This window comes from Heterocephalus glaber, unplaced genomic scaffold, assembly GCF_053883595.1.
Source record: "Heterocephalus glaber isolate CG9 unplaced genomic scaffold, H.glaber_assembly_v1.0 deba00000122, whole genome shotgun sequence".
Taxonomy (NCBI): Eukaryota; Metazoa; Chordata; class Mammalia; order Rodentia; family Bathyergidae; genus Heterocephalus; species Heterocephalus glaber.
Genome location: NW_028258138.1, coordinates 29,733,994 through 29,759,703, shown reverse-complemented (window position 1 = coordinate 29,759,703; position 25,710 = coordinate 29,733,994). Strand labels below are relative to the sequence as shown.

The 25,710-nt window shown below is 34.8% G+C and overlaps 1 protein-coding gene and 1 non-coding gene across 15 annotated transcripts in view; both read right to left on the bottom strand.

Annotated features, from left to right (window-relative positions):
* Positions 1–25,710, bottom strand: part of Robo2 (roundabout guidance receptor 2) — a 1,655,220-nt gene that overhangs the window by 509,359 nt on the left and 1,120,151 nt on the right. For all 14 annotated transcript variants that reach the window (XM_087208379.1, XM_087208384.1, XM_004842193.4 and 11 more), the window contains one exon: positions 9,782–10,108. In XM_087208379.1, the coding sequence (XP_087064505.1) occupies positions 9,782–10,108 (327 nt within the window). The remainder of the gene's footprint in view (positions 1–9,781; positions 10,109–25,710) is intronic.
* Positions 21,517–21,620, bottom strand: LOC147830388 (U6 spliceosomal RNA). Its single transcript, XR_015439454.1, has one exon. It is a non-coding gene; the product is annotated as a U6 spliceosomal RNA (small nuclear RNA).

Genomic DNA, 25,710 nt, shown 5'->3' with positions numbered 1-25,710 from the left:
AGGAGGGGAGGTTTATTGTAGCTCATAGTTTTAGTGTAAACCAGCTGGCTCCAAGGCAGAAACATGATGGCAGATGAGCATGATGCAGGAAAAGGTACTCAATCCACAGCAGTGAAGAAACAGAGAGAGGGAGGAGCTGGGGACAAAAACACACTTTTCCAGGTCAAGCCCCCAGGAACCTACCTCCAAACAGGCCCCGCCTCTTAACAGCGCATTCACCTTCTGAACTCATCGGTGGATGAATCCACTCCTGAGCATAGCACCTCCGTGATCCAATTACCTTCTGCACACATAAAGATTTGGGGACATTTTAGATCTAAACCATAACACTATGTTTAGTCACTGCCAATCTCTATCTATATACATTCTCCAATCAAACTAATGTATTTTTCACCAAAACTAGTCAAGCACAATCTCAGACCTTTGCTTTTATTTCTCTCCCATTTTCTTCATTCCTATTTCATCTTTCACTCCTATTTATAGAAAAGAATTTGGTGGCCACTCCTTTAACCCCATGGCATGTCTGAAGGCCTTTATCCTACACTGCAGTGTTGCTCATCATTTGATCAGGCTTCCTGGTATCTTACAAACATTATCAAAGGTGTGGTACTCTTAAAACTCTTTTTGTTCCTAAGAAATATTAAGAAACCCAGTAAAGCCTATCGCATTGACTTAAGGAAAAACATCTAATATCCTCATTCAACATGAGTAAGCAAAGAGAAAAAAGCGAGATGATGGCTTATATGAAATGAATCATATCAAGTATGTCTCATACTATGATAAGAAATAATTGTTTGTGTATGTGTATGTATGTGTACATTGTTTGTTTCAAAATCTTGATATATATATATATATATATACACACACATATATATTTGCATGTGTTAGATAACCATATCCCCCAAAACCATAATTGCTTTCATAAATATGAAGATGTATAATTGGAAAATGATTTGATTTCCAGAAAGAAGCATAAATTGATAAAAAATAGCCTCTGCTCTATTTGGATGCTAACTTTTCCTAAATTTCCAGACCCTACTTGCGATGTTTTCAGTTCTCAATGGTTTAATGACAGAAGCCAATCAGACCTTTCTTGTTGGCTATAATCCAGTTTGATATCCTTGTTTGCTGGACTTTAAGGATCAGTTTTATCACAAGCTGAGAGTAACAGAAGAATAAATGACCAAGAACTCTTTCAGATGGGAGAGTTTGCAAAACCAAAAAAGTAAAAAAGCAAATACAAAAAAAAAAAAAAAAAAAAAAGAATCAGCAGCAATGCAACAGGGTCTGATTCTGTGTATCTGTCATACAATTAAAGTACCTGCCTTTCTTACATTTCTTGTTGCATTCTCTTCAAAGCCTGGAACCAAAATCATAATACTTGTGTCTCCCCACCCCAAAGTCACATGTTAAAAGCCTAGCCCATGAGATGTGGGTATGAGGAGATGGTGCTTTTGGAAGTGATTAGGTCCTAAGAGGAACCTCTCTGAATGGAATTACTACCTACCCACCATGGGTTCCTCTGATCACACTGCACCCTGAATTCAGATGTCAAGCTTTTGGGACTGCAAGAAATAAATGCCTATTGTTTATGTGCCACTCAGTCTATGCTATTTTGTTATAGTAGCTTGAACAGGTTAAGACAGCCAGACATTATTGATAACTGAAGGAGGGAAGCACCAGTCATCTTTAGAGTTTACAGAAGCCCTTCCAAGCTTGGATTCAACATTGCTCAGATAGAGCATTTCTTACGAAACCTTGACAGAAATGCAGGAGTATCACCTAACTGAAAAAAATCTATGAATGTCTCCTAATTTAAAAATGGACAGTTAGGAATGTCTCTGCTTTTGAAAAAGTCCTAAGGAGAAAATCAATTCCGATGGTATACAGTGGTAAAAACATCAATATTATAATTGGGCCTCATTCCTTAACAATTAAGGCATGAACTTCTACAGACTTCTGCTCAGAAAAATATTCTCAAGGCTAAACAAAACTTGACCTACTTCTGTCAGAAGCTCATCACATATACTGGCTCATGCTTGAAAGACATACAACCTCCTTTAGCTCATTTAAAGAACTTACAGGGTATGGAGTGGAGTTGATTCAGAATGGAAAGAATTGCATTACAATTATCAGAAATAAATTCAATCTAAAGAAGGGAAAATGGAACCTGTCATTAGACTGAAACAAATTTTGGGAGAAAAGCATGTAAGATTCTACACAATAATACACTTCCGAACATGTAAACACTTTTAGTGAAATCAAAGTATGTCTACACACCATTAGAAATCTAAAAAAAATCAAAGGTAAATATACTAGGAAAGCCCTCCAAAACACTGAATTTTTAAAAATTTTACAACAATCTCTGGAGTTAAGAACTAAAGCAGTCCTCAACATAATGTGTCTTGTTAAGCCTTAGCATTACTATGCATAGTCTTCCCTGCTATTCTACAGGTAGGATTTATATGATTGCAAAGCTCAGGATTATACTCAAAATTAGACTGTTGATATGAATAAACTTAAACAAAATAGAGAACATCAGACTTTTATTTCATGTATGTACTTTCCCTGGTATCAAAGTAAATTCAAGCAACTGTCAGTGAATAACAACTTGAGATTTTTATTGAAATGGTGTAAATATACTTAATTTAATCAATAGAAAGAAACTTAACAAGAAAGTGCAGGATTGTACGTATTTTAATTGATTATAAGTTCAAATATGTTCCCCAGGTACAACTTTTCACACCCTCATTTGTGAAGATAAAAGAAAAGAACCATAAGTATTTGAGTACACTTAATGAAGTATCACAAAATTAAAAGGCATAGTTTAAAAATAGCCCAAGGAGCACATCCCCAATGTTACTGAAAGTATCTTGAGCTGCAAAAGTTTTTTCAACAGCTGGTAAATTCTCTTCCATTTCCCACATCACTACCAGAAAGAAAGAAAGAGAAAGAAAGAAAAAGAAAGAAAGAAAGAAAGAAAGAAAGAAAGAAAGAAAGAAAGAAAGAAAGAAAGAAATTTAGAATCTCTTCTGAGATTTATAGAAATGAAAATACTGAACATTGTAAAAAAAACCTAGTTGTTCTTGTATTCTTTATTGTCAAATTTTATAAATATCAGTTCAGGTCCAACACATGACCTTTTATGCATTTAAGAGGATTATGTTTGTGTGCATGTTTATTTGTTTTAAGGAGGACATGAAGTAGTGACAGGTAGTCTCTGCTTATGGACTCTTGGAATTACTTAAGCAACATTAATTATAATCACCTATCAATTTCTTATTCTGTAACTTCCAAGTAAAGGGAAAAACTTTAATAAATATAGAAGGAAAAGTAGCCTGGCAAGCGGGATGTGGTGGGGCACACTGATAATCCCAGTATTCTGGGAGACTTATGCAGCAGGATTTCAGATTGAGCCTAGCCTGACCAATTTAGTGACTTCGCAAAATTCCTTCTCAAAATAAAAATAAAGAGGGGCTGGGGACATAGCGCTAGGTTCGATCCTTAGTACCAACATATAAAAATAAAGGTACTGGGAATAGGAGTCAGTTATTCTTAGGAAAGAAAATGTCAGCTCCTTAAAAAACAGAAAATTTTCAGGCCAAATAAATATAGGACAAAAAATAAAATAAAACAAAGAATCAAATGGGAAATCTATCTATCTTAATTGGGATAGTTAAAATAGTCCAGTAAAAGTTACTCAAGGATGTATTCCGTTAATTACTTCCTACTTAAGTGAGATCAAAGAATAAATACAAACATTATGGATTTGGAAGTTTCTATATAATTATTTGATATGTTTAATTATTTGACTCTTAGGGCCGAGGATTTAGCTCAGTGGTTTCGCCGCCTGCTGCGCAAGCGCAAGGACCCAAATTTGATCCCCGGTACCAAAAAAAAAAAAATTATTTGACTCTTCATTTGTGGACATTTGGCCCAAGGATTCTAACAGCAACCATTTACTAACTTGTCAAATACTGAAGATCTTTCATGACTGTGGTAATAATATTAAAAGGGGAGAAGACACAAACAGTACTAATAAATATCATTTAATCTACACTTTAAAACTATGTATGTTTCTTAAAAACTTAGAGTTTCCATATGACTCAGCAATTTTACTCTTAACTATATATCCCCAAGAGAACATCCATGTGAAAACATATGTCCATACAAAAACTTTCAGAAATAGTCACTGCAGCATTACGCATAATAAACCAATTAGAAACAATCTGAATATCTACTAACTGATAAACAAAGAAGTTGCAGTATATCAATACCGTGTAATATCACTCAGCAATAAAAAAGGAATGGCATACAGATGCATCGTACAACAAAGATGATCCTTGAAAATATTAATACCAAGGGAAAGAAGTCATCACAAAAAAATTGTGTATTGTACATTCCATATATGAAGTATCCAAAAAAGACAAATGCGTAGGGATAGAACATATTATTGTTTACTTTGAAATGGGGAGGGAGAGTTCAGAAAGAAAGGGAATCAATTGCTAATGGATTTCTTTTAGTAATGATGAAAATAGTCTAAATTATATTATGGTGTTGATTATAAAACTTTCTGAATATTCTAAGAAACACTAACTAGTATATTTTAAATGAGTAAGAGATATTGTACGTGAAATATATCTCAGTAAAATATTTTTGTAAAAAAAAGCTATCCATGCCCTACCCTTCTTTAAATTACCTGATGTCGTTATGAAGAATAAGTATACTTTGTCTGGATAAAATTCATGTGCATTGAAAAAATAAAATAAAAACATGGAAATTTACATACTTACCAATCTGAAGTTACCAAAGAGACTATTTATCTTGTGCTCATGTTCAGTGCCATCTGTGTGCTCTCACACTAAAGTCAGTCTACTTCTGTAACCTTCCTTTCTTCCTCATACAGATAAAACATCAATTTCATTTTGAATTTAAAGCAAACAAGATCGTTATGTTTGTAGAGCAGTCTGTAGCTTTGCTATTCTAGCAATCTGTGACCTATCAATAATGCAAGACCTTTCCCTTCTCTAAGTGACTTTCTTGCAGCATGAGTCTTGATACATGGAAACCAAAAAGACAGACAGAGAGCAAGAAAATAGAAAAAACAAAAACAAAAACAAAACTCCGAAAGGCCAAAAGGAGCAAAGTCACCCTGCAGCCATAGAATTTAATCTATTTGTCATTCCCCAATTGAATTAAGAATCCTGCCTCCTCTCTTTTGTAGCTGTTTCAAAAGCCAACTTTTGACCATTTGGCTATTATATTTATCAAAGCAAAGGTGAATTACAGCTAATCTGAAAGTTCTTCTGTTTTGCTTTAGAAGTAATGAAAGAAAAAAAAAAAAGGTTGGTTTCTCTGTGACCCCTGACCTTTGAACCACAACCTCCTGCCACTAAAGCGTTCAGCACCTCATTTAATCTCTCCTCTCTGCACTGGCACAGTGCTACGAAAAGGAAACGGAAAAAATAATCTGGGGACTTCATCAAATTTTCATGAATTTTCATTTAGGCCAGAACCCCCTCTTACCCTGGTCGATAGATCAAGCGGCTGTCATATATTTACCACCTGGGGCTACAGCTGCTATCTCTAGAGGCAGCTGGCTGTGCGCAGGCCCGCGTGCTCCTCCTGCTCCCCACACCAGCGCGCTAGTTCCGGGCTGAAACCCTATCTGTCCCAGCTCTGTCCAGCTCTCCTGCTGGCCCCCATCCGGAAAACTACCCATTAACTTCTTGAGTGCCAGGTTCTTCGCTTGGGGCCCCTTCAATTCTGTTTTCTAACTCTTTAAAAGTCACTTCTTGCCTAAAGACCTTTCTTGAGTTTCAGTGATTTGAAAGCTCTTTCTCAATTGCTATTTTTTCTGAACCAAAAAAAAGAAAACAAAAAGCAATAATGAGGTAATTCAAATCTCCATTGCAATCACTGGTCCTGTACTGTATTATTTCATTACATAAACCTGAAATATATATTAAGCAAAAAGAAAATATAGCAGAGAAGATAGCAAGCTGATTGCTGCACAACCAAGATAGATGGTTCTCAATAAAATTTTGTATTTTATACTACAGCAGCATCCAATGTTTTTGTAATTACACTAAAAAGCAAGGGGGAAGCAAAGGGTGTCAAACACTATTTTTAAAATCTGTAATCATTTAATAATAAAATGCTTTGACAAGTTTCCTAGTTATGAATGCATTTATTTATTTATTTATTTATTTATTTATTTACTTATGAGACAAGGTCTCACTCTGTAGTCCAGGCTGGCCTTGAACTCACTATGTAGTCAAGGCTTGTCTCAAACTCTTAGCAATCCTCCTGCATCAGCTTCCTGAGTGCTGAGAGTACAGACTTACACCATCACACCTGGCATGGATACGTTTTTGACAACTTAGACACAACTAATTCGGTGGTTCTTATCTAACTGTACTCTAGGTATATTTTGCAATGTCTACACCAGACATTTGTGGTTGTCAGGATGGGCTTGGCCAGAAGTCTTACTGGTATCTTATGGGCAGAGGCCAAAGATACTTCTAACCATCCTACAATACAGAATAAAAGCCCCCTTCCCACATACAGAATCATCTGACCCACATGACAATAATGCAGATGTTCAAATAGCCTGTTCTAGTTCCCACACCCGATTTAGAGCACATTCTTGAAAGAACAGGTATAATCTGCCACTCCAACTCCACCATCTACATTTTCTCAGCTGCTTTCTCTCTCCACTGCCAGAGCCCACAGCTACTTTGTATTTGACAATAATGTCCCATGAACATGGTGCCAGCCTCTTTCTTAAATGGATTTGTTTTCTTGTCATTTCATTGCCCACATCCTCTCACTCTGTCTTCTGAGCCCAAACCTCTGGCATTCGTACTTTTTTCCTTAGCTCTCTATTAGGTACTGGTATTTCAAGCAACGATGTCAAGCTTTGTTAACGCCTGTCTAAACACAGCTGGGCTGGACCATCAACTCTGCTCTCACCTACTCCTATGCCTTCCACCTCTACCTAGAAAAGAGATCTCTCAATTCCAGAAGCTCTTTTTTCAATGGAAATAACACTGGTTGCTTTAATGTCTCATTCATCAAATAATAAGCCAAACTGACCACATTCGCTTGTTTCCACTAGTTCTATATATCCAAGAATCACTCTCTATGTTCCCAAATTGACTATAAAGTGATATAATTTATAAATCCTAAATATGATTTGAACCATTTCCAATAGGTAAGACAAGATCACAATATGTAAGACAAGATCAATAGGTAAGAAAAGATCACAAGGGGGCCGGGGATTTAGCTCAGTGGTTTCGCTGCCTGCTGCGCAAGGGCAAGGACCTGAGTTCAATCCCCAGTACAAAAAAAAAAAAAAAAAAAAGAATGTGAGAAAAGATCACAAGGCTTAGAAATACATTTCCATAGTAATATGTTTCATGAAATGCATTAAAAAGGAATGATGAGGTAATGGAAATAGAAGAGCAACATACAAATGAATATTATCTGATCTTGTGCTGCCTCAAATGACATAAACTGTTGACATGGCCTTAGAAGAAAGAATTTTATTCACTAGCTAAATCCAATTTGGAAGCCTTCTTGTTTTCCTCTCTCCATCACAAGTGATTCAAACATTTCTTAGAGCTCATTTATTTGAAAATAAAATAATGCTACTGTCACATTACATGAAAAAGAATCGTGGTTTAAAATTTTCCTTCTTAAACAGTTTGATTCATTATTAATGATGCAATTAGGAAAGACAGTAATTCCTTTAGGTGAAATAAAAATAAAAGATGCGTGTGTGTTGGAAGCAATTTTAACAAAGCTAAAACTCAGAGAAAAAAAATGTTTATAACTGCCCTATAATAAAATGACTGACCAATTTAGATAACTTTAACTTTGGTAAGCATAATTAGCTAAGGATTTAAAAACAATTATTTGATGTTTTAAGTACATGAAAGAAAAAACTGTGAAGAAACAAAACTTCATTTATTTAGAATAGGCCAGATTTTATATAGTGTTTCTTGTAATATAACACAAGAATTTGGTACTGAAATATTTCACTGTGTTTGAACAGTTTCAGAAATAAGATATTTCAAGTAAAAAATGAAAAAGTTAGGAGACCTGCACTCTTGATGTTTTGTTTGGATATTTCAAATATCATTAAATTGAATTTAATCTAAATTTTTGTTGAAGTATCATTTTATTTTTTTTAAAAAAGGAAAGACCTGGTGCCCCTGCAAAATGGCTTTGCTATCTAAGGTTTTACTATTTATGGATCTCACAAAAAATTGGAATCTGATTTTGTGTGTGTGTGTCAGGGATCAAACTCAGGACCTTGTGCTTGCAAGGGATCTGAGATTTTTTTACTATTAGAGCTATACATTTCAAGCATCCATGGGCTCCAGGTTTCCTAGTAAAACCTATAAATCAGAAGACAGCTTTAACTGGGATAGCTGAATAGAAATAGTACAATTTTGTTGATCAAAACATGCTTTCATATGTAAAGACAAAGAAAGAGTTTTGAGAATTTCAGTACACATATATGTGTTGAGTAACACAGTGAGAAACCCTGTAGCATGTGATTGTGTGATTACAAGTACCAACTTTTATTAAAGTTATGACACCAGGAGCTAATTTAGCATTCCCCTCCCCCAGTTCTACAAAAAGACATATGTATCTGCAATCTTTCAATTACACTTCTCTGTGAAAATCTACTTTATGATCAGAAAGTTTAAAAGTACAAACTTGTTTTAGGTGCAGTTACCATTTTATTCACAATTCTAGATAAAATCTTTCCTCAAAACAAATAATCAAAATTATATAGCATTGTTTAAATTGTAACTCCAAATCCTTACCTGTAAACCAAAGTAATCTATAATACATATGTGTTCTATGAAACTATGCATGAAGTCAATGGAGCCATGAAATCTGTGTTGAATGTAAAGCACTGGCAGCTTGATTTAACATTGCTTTTTGGCCTGTATGATAAATCAGTAACGTACAACAAACAAAACCAGAGAAATCAACAAAAAAAGGCCAAGAGCAGGACAAATCCTTAGCTAGTGCTGATGATCAAAATTAAATAGAAATGGGAGACACTCCCATACATGGATATTTTGTTTCTACATAAGGATGAATTTGAATACAAAACTAAAGTATAATTGCTGTTATTGTTGGTGTTTTCTCCCTTCCATACTAAAGCAATGATTCCCGAATTCGTCCTGGAACTGAAAGAGTTAAGATAATCTAGAGATAAGAATATATGTTTTTCTGAAAATTTATGAAATATTTAGAAGTCACATATACATATAAATTATATTATAGTTATATATAACTATATCATATACAATTTTATAGATATAGATAACTATATTATATATAATTTATATATCATTGTATTTATAGTTTTATATAGTATATATGACTTGCATATAAGTAGGTACAATATTAAACTTATGCCTTGTATTTGATACTCATGTTACATGTAAATGTTTCATTTTAATATAGATAACTTTAACACTTAGTTATATCACTCAATAATAATTCAAATTTTAAATATGATCAGCATCTTGTATCACTGCCTTAGTTTAATATTTAATCTTCACATTGATTTTAAAATAAACATAGTCGTTGCAATACCTAGACTGATACTATTTTAATCTGATTTCTTAGGAGAAACCAAGTAAAATTATATAGAGTGTTCTGTTTTATTCTTTAGGTGTTAATATCTATGACAGAAAAGCCAGGTTCAGAAAAGAGAAATTAAAGTGTATATATAAAATTCATATTGACTTACATGCCACTTCCAGGGAAGCATTTCTACTCACTGCTTCACCGAGATAGTTCCTGGCAACACAAACGTAACTGCCTTCATCGGGTTTACTTCTGCGCCCGTGCACAATGCGCAAGAAGAACAAGGATCCGCTGGGCAGGAGCATCCTGTGTGACCGGGGATCATCCTTGTCGGTCTCCACCCGTTCACCATCCTTGTACCATTCAATGGTAGGTGTTGGTCGGCCCTCCGCCTTACAGTTCAGGGTGGTGGGCTCGCCCTTAGACACAATGACATCTGAAGGGTGTTCCACAATCCGTGGGGGAAAGTCTTCCTGGCGGAGACGAGATCCTACAGAACATGATGGAATGAAGACAAGTTTTAACATTTCCTTATCTGTAGTTTCTGTTTCACCCAGGTTCACGACTGCAGAATTACATTTTTCACTTATTCCACTAAATTGAATAACTGACAACTACTGTATTCTTTGTTTCCCTCTTTTATTTTTCTGTTCATTTCCTGAAGTTTTCCCGATTCTTTTTGTAGGATAAGGCAATATTATGTTATTTCTAATGAGTTAGGTCTATCATGTTCCATAAACCATAACAAGCAAAAAGGACCAGATATTTTCATAGGAAACAACATTTTCAAATGAGGACTAAAATGAACATGTCTATATGTTCTCAAAACATTTATTATTTGCTGAGTAAGAAAGCCAAGTGGAAAAAAGAAATAAAAAAAGATAGCCAAGTGGGCAGGTACTTGGAAGACACACATAGATACCATTCACTGTGCTGGTCCTATGTTATCAGATTTTAACACAAGTTTTTAACACCACAGGTCTTACAAATTATGGACAATATTATCTTCATTTAACAGATGTGAAAGAAACTTAGGAAGTGATATCAATTGTCCAGGAATGTAGATTAAATAATTAGAAGCAGTGTTTGAACTCAGGTATGTCTGGCTGAGGAACTCAAGAATAAGTCATTATGTTAATGCAAAATAAAGGCTATGTAGGATTATAAATGCATTATAGGGAAAAGAAACAAATGTCAGCCTTAACTGAAAATAATAAAAGACCTCTTCCCAAATGGTGGCATTTAAATTGATCTGTAAAGAATGAAAATATGTCAACTTTCAAATGTGTGAACAAAATAAACCTTTTGGGCCAGGGATTTAGCTCAGTGGTTTTGCCGCCTGCTGTGCAAATGGAAGGACCGGAGTTCGATCCCTGGTACCAAAACAAAACAAAATAAACCTTTCGCTTCAGACAGCACCTCTTTCTTTATAAAGCACTCTGCCTCAGATATTTTGTTATAGCAACAGAACATACTAACATAGGTACCAAGGACTTCCTTGTAGTTGCACAATTAACAAGAAATAAAGAGAAATGGACTTAATTGGTATTTTCAGATGAAATTTGTTGTGCTGTTTTGGACCCTTTTGATTTATAAGGAATGAGTAGTCATTATTTGTGGGAACATCCCATCAGCTCCTGAAAATTAATCAAAAGAAGATGCTAAAAGTAGTAAGCATGTCTGGTGACATAATGATGATGTAGATAAGAAATTCATAAAAGTTTCTTCTTATAATTTTCCAAGCAATTACCCAATATTAGCACATTTCTGATTAATAGCCATGAGTGAAATGTACTCCTCACTGTAATTCCAGTTCACTTTCAATATTAATGAAAATACATAATTTAATAAAAGGAATTTAATTTGATCATTAGAAAACATTTCTTTTCTGAAATAATTAACTTTTAAAGGTTGCTGGCTGCCATATTTATCTCATCAGATCCAAAAAAAGAACAGTTACATTACAAGTGTTGGGTACCCAAAGCAAAAGACTAATTTGTAGTACTCAGGAAGGAATTATAAAATAGAACTAAAGAGTAGCAAAGCTGCTCTTTGTATAGGTTATCACAATGTGCATCACAAGACTAAAGAATATACCTTAAGTAGCAGGCCCTCTGGTCAAATGGAGAATTTAAAGAATACAAAATAGTGATTACTTTAAAAATATTCTGAAGTATTTAAATAAGAATGGCTAAATATAGTTTGCAAATTTGTTACATAGACTCAAAAGTAAAGATCTAGACCCATAGCCATAGAACCTAACCATAAAAGCTCATTAATAGTTTTCTTTGTTTTTTTTTGTTGTTGTTGCTAAATTCTTTTATTGGTACATTTTAGGTATACAACACAATTACATTTCTCATTGGGAATTGTACCTTTACATAATGCATCGTGGTTCTTATTTTTCCCCATTCCTAGTCATCCCTTCACCCCCTTCACCCTTCCCTATTTACAAAGAATTTATTTCCATTTTTTTCCATTTCTCAGCATTTTTCCTTTCCCTTCTTTCCTTTCCCTTGCCCCTCCCACTACCTCTATGGCTTTGGACCTTTTCTTCCTATTTTGCTTTATCAATTACTCATTCCAATCATTGGTACATTTTAGGTATATAATATAAGGTCATTCATCATTGGAAATTTGGACCTTTACACAATCTCTCTTGGTTCTTATTTTTCACCCTTGCCCAGCCCTCCCTCCAACCCCTCCATTCCTCTCTATTTACAAAGATTTTGTTCCTATTTTTCCATTTGCTCATATTAATCCCATTCCCTTCTATCCTTTCCCCTAGCCCTCCCACGTCCTTCCCCTTTGCCCCTTTTCTTCCAATTTCACATTACCTAATATATATTTTAGTCCTTATTTACACTTTCAGTTTCTCACACCAGAGAAACTATTCAATATTTATACATGTGTGTCCTATTTATTTCACTTAAGAGTATTGCCTCAATGTGCATCCACTTAGCTATAAATGTCTCTAATTTCTCACTTTTTATGGCTGAGTAGTACTCCATTTTATAAAAAAACACATTTTCTTTATCCATTGTTTAGTTGATGAGCATTTGGGCTGTTTCCAAGTTTTAGCTATCACAAACTGTGCTGCTATGAACATGGGCACACATATATCACTGTGGTATGATTCTTTTAATTCTTTGGGGAAGATCCCCAGCAGTGGAATAGCAGGGTCAAATGGGACTTCCAGTCCTAGTTCTTTGAGGTATCTCCATACTGATTTCCACAGTGCTTGCACCAGGCTACACTCCCATCAGCAGTGGAGCAGGGTTTCTCTTTCCCCACAGCCCTGCCAGCATTTGTTATTGGTTGATTTCATAATAGCAGCCATTCTTTCTGGAGTGATGTGGAATCTCAGCCTTGTTTTCATTTACATCTCTCAAATGACCAGTGATGTTGAACATTTTTTCATGTATTTATTTGCTATTCCTACTTCTTTGTCTGAGAAATGTCTGTTCATTTTAGATGTCCATTTTCGGATTAAGTCTTGAAATTTGGGAGGTCTGATCTTTTTAATTTCTTTGTAGATTCGAGATAGTAGACCTTTGTCTGAGGAAGAGCAGGTGAAGAATTTTTTCCCACGTTGTGGGTTGTCTCTTCACACTGCTGGTGGTTTCTCTTGCTGTGCAGAAGCTTTTTAATAAGAAGAGATCCCACTTGTTGATTGTTTGTGCTAGTTCATGGGCAACTGAGGTTTTGTTCATAAAATTTTTTCCTACACCGATGTCTTCAAGAGTCCTACCTAAACTCTGTTCCAACTGGTTCAGTGTTTCTATTTTAATATTTAGATCTTTAATCCATTTTGATTTTAGTTTAGTGCATGGTGAGAGATATAGGTCTAGTTTTAATCTTTGGCAAGTTGAAACCCAATTTTTCCAGCACCATTTATTAAAGAGGCTATCTTTCCTCCAGTGAGGGTATGTGTCTCCTTTATTGAAGATGAGATGGATGAGTGTGTCTGGCGGTGTTTCTGCATCTTCTAACCTGTTCCACTGGTCCTCAGGTCAGTTTCTTTGCCAGTACCATGCTGTTCTTATCACAGTAGCTTTGTAGTATAGTTGCAGGGTGGGGATTGTGATACCCCCTGCCGTGTCTCTGTTACTTAGAATTGCTTTTGCTTTTCTGGATCTCTTCTCGTTCCAAATGAATTTGGGGATTGTTTTCTCAAGGTCCGTGTAGTATGCTCCTGGGATCTCAATTGGAATTGGATTAAATCTATATAGCAGTTTTGGAAGTATGGCCATTTTCACTATATTAATTCTTCCTACCCAGGAGCAGGGGATGTCTGTCCATTTTCTGATATCATCTTCAATCTCTCTTTTCAGAGTGCCATAGTTTTCAGTGAAGAGGTCTTTGATTTCTTTCGTTAGGTTGATTCCTAGGTATCTCGGTGTTTTGGATGGCATTGTGAAAGGAATTATTTGCCCTATTTCTCTCTCAGTGAATCTGTCATTCATGTAGAAGAAACCTATTGATTTTTGTGTGTTGACATTGTAACCAGATACTTGAATGGATTTGGTTTTTAAGTCTAAAAGACTTTCGGTAGAGTTCTTTGGGTCTTCTATATAGAGTATCATGTCATCTGCAAATAATGACAAATTGACTTCTTCATTTCCTATCTTTATTCCTTTTATTTCTTTCTCTTTTCTAATTGCCATGGCTAATCTTTCCAAAACTATATTGAACAAGAGTGGTGATAGTGGACATCTTTGTCTTGTTCCTGATTTTAGTGTGAAGGATTTCAGTTTTTGACCATTTAGGATGATATTGGCTGTTGGTTTTCCATAGGTGGCTTTTATCAGTTTGTGGTAGAGACCATCTATTCCAATTTTTATAGGGTTTTTATCATAAATGCATGTTGGATTTTGTCAAATGCGTTTTCTGCATCTATGGAGATAATCATATGATTTTTGTCTTTGGCTCTATTGATATACTGTATTACATTGATTGATTTTCATATATTGAACCATCCCTGCATCCCTGGGATGAATCCCACTTGATTAGGGTGTATGATCTTCTTGATGATCTTCTGCATTCTGTTTGCCATTATCTTATTAAGGATTTTTGCATCTATGTTCATTAGTGTGATTGGCCTATAGTTCTCCTTTTCGGTTGGGTCTTTCTCTGCTTTGGGGATCAAGGTGATGTTTGCTTCCAGGAATGAATTTGGGAGTACTGCTTCCCTTTCAATTTCATTGAAGAATTTAAACAATAGTGGCAGCAGTTCCTCTCTAAATGTCTTGTAGAATTCAACAGTGAAGCCATCAGGGGATGGGTTTATCTTAGTTGATAAGTTTTTAATTATGTTTTCAATTTCATTGGTCGATATTGGGTTGTTCAGAAATTTTAGGTCTTCTTTGTTCAACTTTGGTAATTCATATGTATCTAGGAATCTCTCCATTTCTTCTGTGTTGTCCATCTTATTGGCGTATAGGTTCTGGAAGTAGGTATTGATGATCCTCTGGATTTCTGCTGGGTCTCTTGTAATTTCTCCCTTTTCATTCCTAATTGCATGGATTTGGGCCTTTTCTTTCCTTTTTCTGACAAGGTTGGCTAAGGGTTTGTCAATTTTGTTGATTCTTTTGAAGAACCAACTCTTGGCTTCATTGATTTTTTGTATCATTCTCTTAGTCTCCATTGCATTGATTTCTCCTCTGATCTTTATAATTTCCTCCCTTGTATGAGCTCTGGGGATGTCCTGCTCTTCTTTTTCTAGAAGCTTGAGGTTCAGCATCAGGTTGTTTAATTGGGCTCATTCTGTTTTCCTAATATGCATATTCACTGCTATGAATTTCCCTCATAAGACTGCTTTCACTGTGTCCTATAGATTCTGATATGTTGTATTGGCATTGTCATTTAATTGACGAACCTGTCTGATTTCTTCTTTAATTTCCTCTGTGACCCATTGGTTATTGAGAAGTGTGTTGTTTAATTTCCATGTGTTCATGAAATTTTTTGAGTTTCTTTTGCTATGGATCTCCAATTTCATCACACTATGGTCTGATAATATGCAGGGGATAACTTCAATTCCTTTGCACTTACTTAAACATGTTCTGTGTGTGAGTATGTGGTCTATTTTGGAGAATGACCCATGTGCAGCTGAGAAGAATGTGTATTCTGATTTTGTGGGGTGGAACACTCTGTAAACATCTGTTAAGTTCATTTGTTCAAGAGTTCGATTGAGTTCTAGTATTTCATTACTTATTTTTTGTCTAGGTGATCTATCTATTTGTGACAGTGGGGTGTTGAGTTCCCCCACTACAATTGTATTAGTGCACATACGACTTTTCATGTCCGTTAGTATTTGTTTTATATAGTTGGGTGCACTAGTGTTTCGTGCATAAATATTTGATTGTCATCTTTTCCTCTTGGATTCTTCCCTTTACAAGGATGTAGTGTCCTTCTTTGTCTCTCTTAATCAGTGTTGGTTTAAAATCTACTTGACCTGCAAAGAGGATAGCTACTCCTGCTTTTTTTCGGTTTCCCGTCACATGGAGTATTGTTTTCCACCCTTTAACTTTCACTCTATGAGTTTCCTTTTGAATTAAGTGTGTTCCTTGTATGCAGCATATTGTTGGATTTTGCTTCTTGACCCATTCTGCCAGTCTATTTCTTTTGATTGGTGAATTGAGACCATTAACGTTGATAGTTATAACTGAAACGTATTGACTTGTCATTGCCATGACTTTTTCTTTTTGTTGGGTTCTCCCCCTTTCCGTTTAATTTCTTGTCATGCCAGATGGGTTCATTTTGTTTTGCTTCCTGGGGTTGTGATCCTCAATGTCTGTTCCTAGGATATTGTGTAAAATTCTTTGGAGTGCTGGTTTGGTATTCACGAAGTTCCTAAGGTGCTCTTTGTCATGAAAGTATCTTATTTCTCCATCCATTTTGAAAGATAGTTTTGCAGGGTACATCAATCTGGGTTGGAGGCTGTTTTCTTTTAGGGCTTGGAATATGTCACTCCAAGCTCTTCTTGCCTTGATGGTTTGTGTTGAGAAGTCTGCTGTGATTCTGATGGGCTTTCCTTTGTATGTGATTTGTTTCTTTTCTCTAACTGTTTATAGAACTTTGATCTTCTGTTTAGCTTCTGGAATCTTAACAATTATATGCGTATGTGTAGATTTTTTTTTTTTTTGATCAAGTCTATTTGGAGTCCTATATGCCTCACTTATCTGTATGTCAAGTTCTTTTCTCCTGCTTGGGAAGTTTTCTGCCATTATTTCTGTGAACAGATTTTTTATGTCATCTGCACTCTCTTCTGTTTCTTCATTGACTCCAATCAGTCTTACGTTATTCTTCTTTGCATCCTCTAGCAGCTGCTGGGTTGATTTCTCATGTTCCCTTATAATTTTGAAGCAATTTTTCTTTTCCTGGTCATTAATTGGCATCTTATTTTCTATATCTGAATTTCTGTCCTCACATTGGCTCATTCTGCTGTGTAGACTTTCAGGGGAGTTTTTCATCTCCTGGAAATCTATTTGCATCTGTTTTATGGATTCCATTTGTTTCTTATGTTGGGATTCCATCATGTTCCTCAGCTCCTCTCTAGATTTATTAATCATGTCTTGCACTAGGAGCACAATTTCTCCTGTTATCTGAGAAATTATTTGATTTCATTTTTTCCAGATACCCTTTGTTGCCAGTTCAGTGGGTCCAGGTGTTTGAGTATCAGAGTGTTCCATCTCATTTCCCTTTGGGGTTGCTGTAGGTGATCTGGAAGTCTGGTTTTGAGACTTATTCATGTGTTTTTTCATTTCGACTGGGGGGAGGGGTGCTGTTGCAACCTGCATGGATTACCTCCTCTTAGCTGGGAGAGGTGGGACAGGGACTGGGAGCAGTGTTATGGATGGTGTCCCAAAAGCCTTTTCCTCTGTGCTGGGAGCAGTGGAAGGGATGGTGGCTGGGAAGCCCCTTCCTCTGGACCAGGAGCAGTGGGATGATGGCTCAGAAGCCCCTACCTCTGGGCTGGGGGTGGCAGGAAGGATGGTGGCCCAGCCCGAAAGCCCCTTCCTCTGGGCCAGGAGTGGCAGGACAGAAGGCGGCCTAAAAGACCTTTCCACTGGGCTGGGAGCAGCGGGAGGGATGGTGTCCCAAAAGCCTTTTCCTCTGGGCTGGGAGCAGTGGGAGGGATGGTGGCTGGGAAACCCCTTCCTCTGGACCAGGAGCAGTGGGTCAGTGGCTCAGAAGCCCCTATCTCTGGGCCAGGAGTGGCGGGACTCAGTACTGTGGTCTGGTGGTCTGTTGTCCTCTGCATCTTTGTAGTGTGGAACCAGGTGGCTACCTGTCTCAATAGTTTTAGGTTATTCTTCATTTAATAGGAAATATAGAAGTCTACAATCACCTTCTTAGATATCTTCCTTGTTTTCCTCTAGTATCCTATATACAACATCTATATTCTCTCTAAGGCAAGTACTGCAGTTTTATTAAAAGTATGTAAGTCATTTATTCATTTATTGCTATTTTTATAGCAAATAGTCCCATATCATGTAAGTTACCAGTCCTGGATAAGCCCTGAATAGGATATGAAATATACCAATATTTATTAAATAAACTTTAAAATAATGGATATTACAGAAAAGGCAGGAAAATATTTAGACCATTTAGTGATAAGATTTAAAATGTAGCATGTACAATAAACATGGAAACTGTTGATCATTTCTCTTTATTACACAGGTATCTATGTTACACATTTTAATGTTATCACATTGAAATATTACTACAGTCACTTTATTGATACTGCTATAAAATCTGTATTTTTGTAAAAAATTCTTTAAAAGAACAACTGCAATCTAACTGTGGGCGGGGGGGGACTATCAAACAATTAGAATAAAATAGTGAAGCCAATTTCCATGAAATTTCAGCACATTTTTAGTTAGGCAAAACATTTTTAGATATGATACCAAAAGCACAGAAGCAGAAACAGACAAACAACTTCATAAAATTTTTAAATGTTTGTGCTTGGAAGCACATACCAAAGAAAAAAATACATACATAAATAAGAATTTAAAGAATCAGAAAGAAAATTTGCAAATCACTTATGCAATTAAGATACTAAAATATATAAAGAATTCATAACTACATAAAAATTTTGAGAGAAACAAAGGACAGGAGTAAAACAGACAAAATTTTAGAGAAATAGCTAGTAAGCAAATAAAAGATAGCCACCATCATTAGCTATTAGGGAAATACAAATCAAAATCACTATGAGATATACTTTACATCTATTTTGATGTCTACATTTTTTAAAACAAGATAAAGAAGTTAGTCACCAAAGATATTCTATGATTTCATTCTATATTTCACTCATATAAAATGTGAAGAATAGGAGAAGCCATAGATGAAGAAATATTACCAGTTGCCCAAGATTGGGGGAATGAATTAGAGGTAAAGGGAGACTGAGGAATTACTGCTAAGGGGATAGGGATTCTTTAGAGGTTGATGAAAATACTCTAAAATTGATTATGGTAATGGTTGCACAACTCTATGAATATAATAAAGCCATCATATTGTATATTTTAAATGGGTAGATTTGTGGTATATGAATTATATTTCAGTATAGCCATTTTTATCAAGTAGTAAATAAATGGTATTATTGAAAATGTTTAATACAAAGTGTAAACAATGTGCATTTACTTTGAAAAACAGGAAGTTATTTTTTGCATTTACAATTTCAAACTTTAATGCAATTATCAGGATTGCAACAGCTAATTAGAGCATAAATGAAGAGTTGAAAAATCTCACCAGCCAGATAGGGAAAAAGAGAGACAGATGAGAAAAAGAATCAGATATAGATATACAAACAAATAAATGAACCTGCAAACTAAATTGTAACATGTTACTAAAATTATGGGGATTAATTCTGAATTCTCTTAAATTCAGACATTTCACAGCTACAGCATGGTCCCTCTGATGGAACCAGTGGATATGGCATATGCAGGTCCATGAATTCTGACTGTGTGAAAAATGAGAATGCTAATAGGGTGGTGTGGTGGTGGTGCCAGAGGGTCAGTGTGTGGCACATATTTCACTAAATTTTCAAACAGGGAGGTTTGAGCCTTTAAAATTATCAAGAACTACCAAGACACTGGCTATTCTGTTTATATTCTTAAGCAAAGCACTCAATTATTTGGCTAACAAATAAGCAAAAACAGAATTCCTATTTATAGTTTTATGAGGAATCTCTATCCTTATTTCCATAATGGTTGTATGAATTTTCTATTCAATCAAGCTAAACATTTTCTATTATGTTCCTAAGAGTGAAAAGTCATTATATTATAGCGATACATGCATATCAATGTTAAGCACCACAACAACTAAATTATGAAAGGAATCTATATGCCCATCTACAGAAGAATGGGAAAAAAAAACCCTGCGTTATGTACACAATGGGTACCATTCTGCCAGAAAGGGGGACAAATTTGAATCACTTGTAGGAAAATGAATGGAACTTGAGACTATAGTGCTAAGTGAAATAAATCATACACAGAAGGTTAAATATCACATGGTTTCTCTAATATGAGAAACTCAAAATTAAAATCATTTAAAGATTGAAATGAAAGAGAAATAGTAGAAAAGTGGTAAGTAGATTCTGCAGAGATGAAAAGAGTATCTGGGGAGGGAGGGAGAGGGGAGAGAAAAGAGAAGTAAAAATGATCAAGATGTGATGTATATATGTACCTATTCCCCTAGAGGAATATAATTATTATGTATCCCAAAATATGCTAATCATCTTTGTTTGCAAAAGCTGATGTGTCAGCCTAACTCATCGGGAAGTCCAAACCAAACAGTAGAGAAGGGTGTTCATCACTTGAAGGGCCATGAAACAGTTTAATTTCAAGAGTTTCAATATCCAAAGCATGGTCCTCAATTAGCAATGGAGTTATCACTCAAAGACATTCTTGAAATATAGAATCCCAGGCTCCACCCCAAAACTATGAAATCTTTATTTTCATAAGCTCTTCTTCTCCAGTGATTTGTATAAAGTTCACAGTTTGGGACAGGATGAATTAATCAGTTTTTACTTATCCTTGAGATATTTCATAGTTTTAATTTGTTGTAAAAAGATGCTGAGGAAGAAGTGGAGAAGGAGCAGAAGAAGAAGAAAATGAAGGAGGACGAGGAAGAGGAGAGAAGGACAGTGTGTATGACCTATGAAGCTAATATTTACTATCTGGTCATTAACAGGAAAAATTTGCTGTTTTTCAAGTATATGCTTTTCATATACTTTAAAGTATATGTTTTTCAACATCCATTAATAAATTTGTTTCTACAATCCTATTTCCTTTATAAAGAACCACAAAACTCTCTTCTCTATATGTCAAATAAAGAAATTACTTTGATAATAATGTTAATATTGCACATATAATGTGAAATACTCAAAACCCTTATAAAAAGAGATAGGAGAGCTATAAAACAGAAAAACTGTTTAAAATCCTAACATTGTTTGCAGGTAATATCAAATCTTGCATCTTTTTATATCTCAATTATTCAATGGGTAATGAGTCAAGTTTTAATGAAAAAATTTATTCAACTCTCCCTGGATATTATTTTATATACCTAAGAAATTGAAAGTAGTCTGAAGGTTCTAAACAAGACATCAATAAGTTTATTCTTAATATCTAAGAAACTAAGCTGCAAAATAGTCATGTGACAGTAGAGGGAGAATAAGAACTCAGGACTCTTCACCCAGAATGAGCCAGATTTCTTTAAAAATTGATGAAGACCAAGATAAGAATGCACACTGGATCTAGGCTGATTCCCAAACCTCCTAAAGTTGATTTAATAAAATGAGTCACTTGAATACTAATCATCATACTTTAACCAGAAAATGTCTTTTTGTTTTTAAGTGCAATTCTTAGAAAACCTGCATCAGAATCATCTGGATATTTTTTAAATATGAAACGCTTCTTAAATTTGTATGCCATCCTTGCCCAGGGGCCAGGCTTATCTTTGCATTGATCCAATTTTAGTATATGTTCTGCCAACTCGAGCACTTGAATCTTTCTTAAAAATGCAAATTCTTGGTCTCCATAGTGAACAGGATGCATCAGAATTTACCAATGAAAGGAGCTAAGAAGCTGCAGTCTTAGCATGTTTACCAAGACAAGATCACACTCTTAGACTGGCATAGATATAAGAATTCCACAGCAAAATCAATCACCTGGATGCAGGTGATCTTTGAATAATGTTCAAGGTATCCAAATTTACATAATACATTATTTTTGCTTTTTGGATGATTTTATAATGATTTTGATAAAATATTTAATTTTTGAAAGTTTGAGTGGTTTATTAGCTCTTGAATTTTTTGAATGTGAATTACAAATTATAACCCATGAATATAGTTACATTTAGTTTGATTAAGTAAAGCACTTATTTGCAGTGAGTACCAAAATACTTTTGTTTTTAGCAAGTGATTTCAATTACATAATACAGTATAATAAAGAATGATGAAGCACCTTCAAGAACACTGGTGGGTTTTACTTCATGTATTTCCAAGTAAAATGCCTTTGCCTCAATATTCCCTTGGAACACAGAATTTTCCAGAATTAAATTTCATTGTCATTAACCTATTAGAAACTTCTATCAACACTTAGTCTATGCCTAAATGAATGAAGCAATGCATTTTGAATTTTCTGACAGCAGAAGAAATCCTTGACAAATAAGGGATAGAGAAAAAACATTTTCTTCTAGCAAAATTTCTATGCATTTTGTCTTCCTTTAAAAATGTAATATGTCTTTTTCTTAAAAACTACATTTATTTTAATAACATATTTCCCCCAAAAGATCGTTCTAGTAAAATTAATCCAGGAAAGTTTTGTATAATTGTTACATTTCAGAAAGAGACATCTTCTGATATTATTCCTATCTCAGTTTGATAACTACAGTAGTACTACATGAAAATATGAGAGATGCCTAAAATAGCACAAGAAGGAACAAATGTGTCAGGAATTTAAAAATAAGTTATTATCTGGATAATATTCTTATTTATTTTCCTCACTTTTATAAGATATAAGCCAAATACAAATATCTCACCAGTTGGTTTAGAAGATTAAAATACATATGATAAATGGATAGATAAACAGAACAGGATAAGTAGTAAACATGATATCTTTCTAAATTTTTTCCTTCTATAAACACCTTCAAATATTCTTTCCAAATTTCTACTAATACAACAGTAATTGTATTTATAAGACTTTCTCTTTTCTAAACTGTAATTCTTGCATTAATGTTTGACTGCACGGCTAATATATTTTACTGGGCCAGGCCGATAGTTTCATTCTCAATTTCAAAACAATTAAAGCTATTACTGGTTTCTCCTTTGTCAAATGAGTCCTATTTAAAATTTCCTTCAGTGAAGGAACTATATCTCAGTGTCACTGCAAATGCTGTCCACATGGATTATGGAACTAAAATAATTTGTAATGAAATAGATTTAATGAATCACTCCCTGACTCCATCAAATCATTACACTTTAGAAAACTGAATCTTCAGGAAGACTAAATTCCAGGGCACTTCCCCAGTGAGGGAGAAAGATACAGGAATGGACTGAGATAACTTTATTCCTAGAGGTCCTATCAAGTGATAAAATTTGGTAAAAAGACCAGTTTTGGGGAAACACAAAATCTTTTATATATTTGAAAATTATTGAGATACTCTCAAAGGAAGTCCTAATTTGGTACTGACCTAAAGGAATTGACAAAGATAAAAAAATTTCTTGGCAAAGTCAGCCAGAAACACTGATTCTGGAGGTTCTTGGTTACACAATGACATGCCACAGATCCCTATTGCCTCATTTTCTGGAAAATGAACAAGAAAAATTAGCTATCAGAGAAACTCTTGTATCAACTTTCCATTCTACAAAATGAGGACAAAAAAACACTATAATGACCTGAAGTTGCTTTACCAAAATCTGAGCTGAACATTGTTGTTTTTCTCAACTATGAATGTTATATTAACACAAGCTCTATTTCTGAAAGATGTTTCCTCGTGTGTTACCTCTTCTTCTTACCTATATTTTAAATTCTAAAATAAAAATTTCAAGTACTAAGTTTTAGTTGTCTTTTGTTTTTTGTCTTGGCTTGTTTGTTTGATTTTAATGTTACTTTCTGGCCATTGTATGATTATTATTATGGTCTTAATTAACTGCCTAAGTTTTTTATAGTACCCTTTCTTCATTTCAAATCTGAAGCAACTAAAATAATAAATTGTTTCAAATTCATTGTTCAGTAACATGATCTTTCATTTTATGGTTGTCACATCAATGATATCTTAATGGACATATCTAAAAGAGAACAACGAGCAGCAATTTAAATTTATGAACACAAATCAAACCTTTAAAGATGCATACTTTAATATTCATAGGGCTGGGGATTTAGCTCAGTGGTTTCACTTCCTGCTGAGCAAGCACAAGGACCCAAGTTCGATACCCGGTACCAAAAAAAATAAAATAAAATAAATTAATTAATGTTCATATTTTAATGAAAGTATAGATTGGAGACATTGGCCGTTTTTAGAGCTTGTGCCTCCTCTCAAAATCTTTGAGCAAATTGTAGCACATGTCTGTAGTCCCAGTGACTGGGAAGGTGGCAAGTGTGGATCCCTTCAGCCTGGGAGTTGGAGACCACCATGCACAACACAGTGACACCCAATTCCCCAAAACTCCCCCTAAGTATAAGTATCAGAAACAGCCTGCTTAAAGAATCTTCCAAACACTAACAATGACGTAAAAGATTTTAAAAATCACACCACAGCAATATATGGGCCCCATGTTTATAGCGGCACAGTTCGTAATAGCTAAAGCTTGGAAACAGCCCAAGTGCCCATCAACTGGAGACTGGATAAAGAAGATGTGTTTTTTTTTTTTATAAAATGGAGTACTACTCGGCCATAAAGAATGAGAAATAGAGATATTTATAGCTAAATGTATTCATATTGAGGCCATACTATTAAGTGAAATAAATAGGACACACATGTGTAAATACAGAATAGTTTCTCTAGTGTGAGAAACTGAAAGTGTAAATAAGGATTAAAATGAATAAAATGAATAACTGATAATTTGAAATAGTAAAAGGTCCAAAGTTGTAGGGGTAGTGGGAGGGGAAGGGGAAAGGAAAAATTATGAGCAAAGAAAAAAAATGGAAACAAAGTCTATGTAAATAGGGAAGGGTGGAGGGGGTGAAGGGCACACAAGTAATGGAGAAAAAAATAAGAACCAAGATTCATCATGTACAGGTACAAGCACCCAATGATAAATGTAAACGTATTGTATACTAAAATGTACCACAAAAGAATTTAAAAAATAAAAAAATAAAATAAAATCCTTAGGTAATGCTTGGAATTTATACATAAATCCCCATGGAATTTAATGGTAATAAATGCATGGTTCTATAAATCATGTCAACAAAGACCAACTGCCAATATATTGACAGTTGCTTTAAAAGTAAATATTTAATTCATTATTTAAAATCAAACCTTGACTAAAGATCTCTGAATTTCCTACCTGTTAGGGGGAATGTGCTACTGTTTGAGGAGAAGATATGAGACAGATTCATAAAACTATTTTTCTCTGAATTTCACAACTGTATTTAAATCTTTGCCTACTACTTACAGAAATTACTCAAAATATTAAAACTGAACAGTTTTCTCTCTTTTTTTCTCCATCACCCTATGCCATATAGTGCCTTTATCAGATTAGGTTTAATGGCTTTTTATAACACTGCAACTTCTAGCTGTCCACACACAAGGCACTGAGCCACTGACTTTGCCTAAGCAGCTGGACACCATGGCAAACAGAGTGCTAGCAAATGGGAATGTGTGAGTGTTCCAATCAGTAGCGAATGGCAACAGAACCCAGGGTTGGGCACAAAGGAATACCTCTATAACTGAAGGGAAACTTTACCATTATTCTGAAAGGTTTCCAGGAAAATTGTAGGGGTGATATTCCTCCTGAGAAATAATAAATTAATTTCCTACTTTATAAATTCATTTTCCAATGATTTAGTGAGGAAGTGATGTATCAACCTGGACATTAATCCGATGCTATAGCAAATAAATTTGCTACATCTTACATTGTTGAAGGCACCC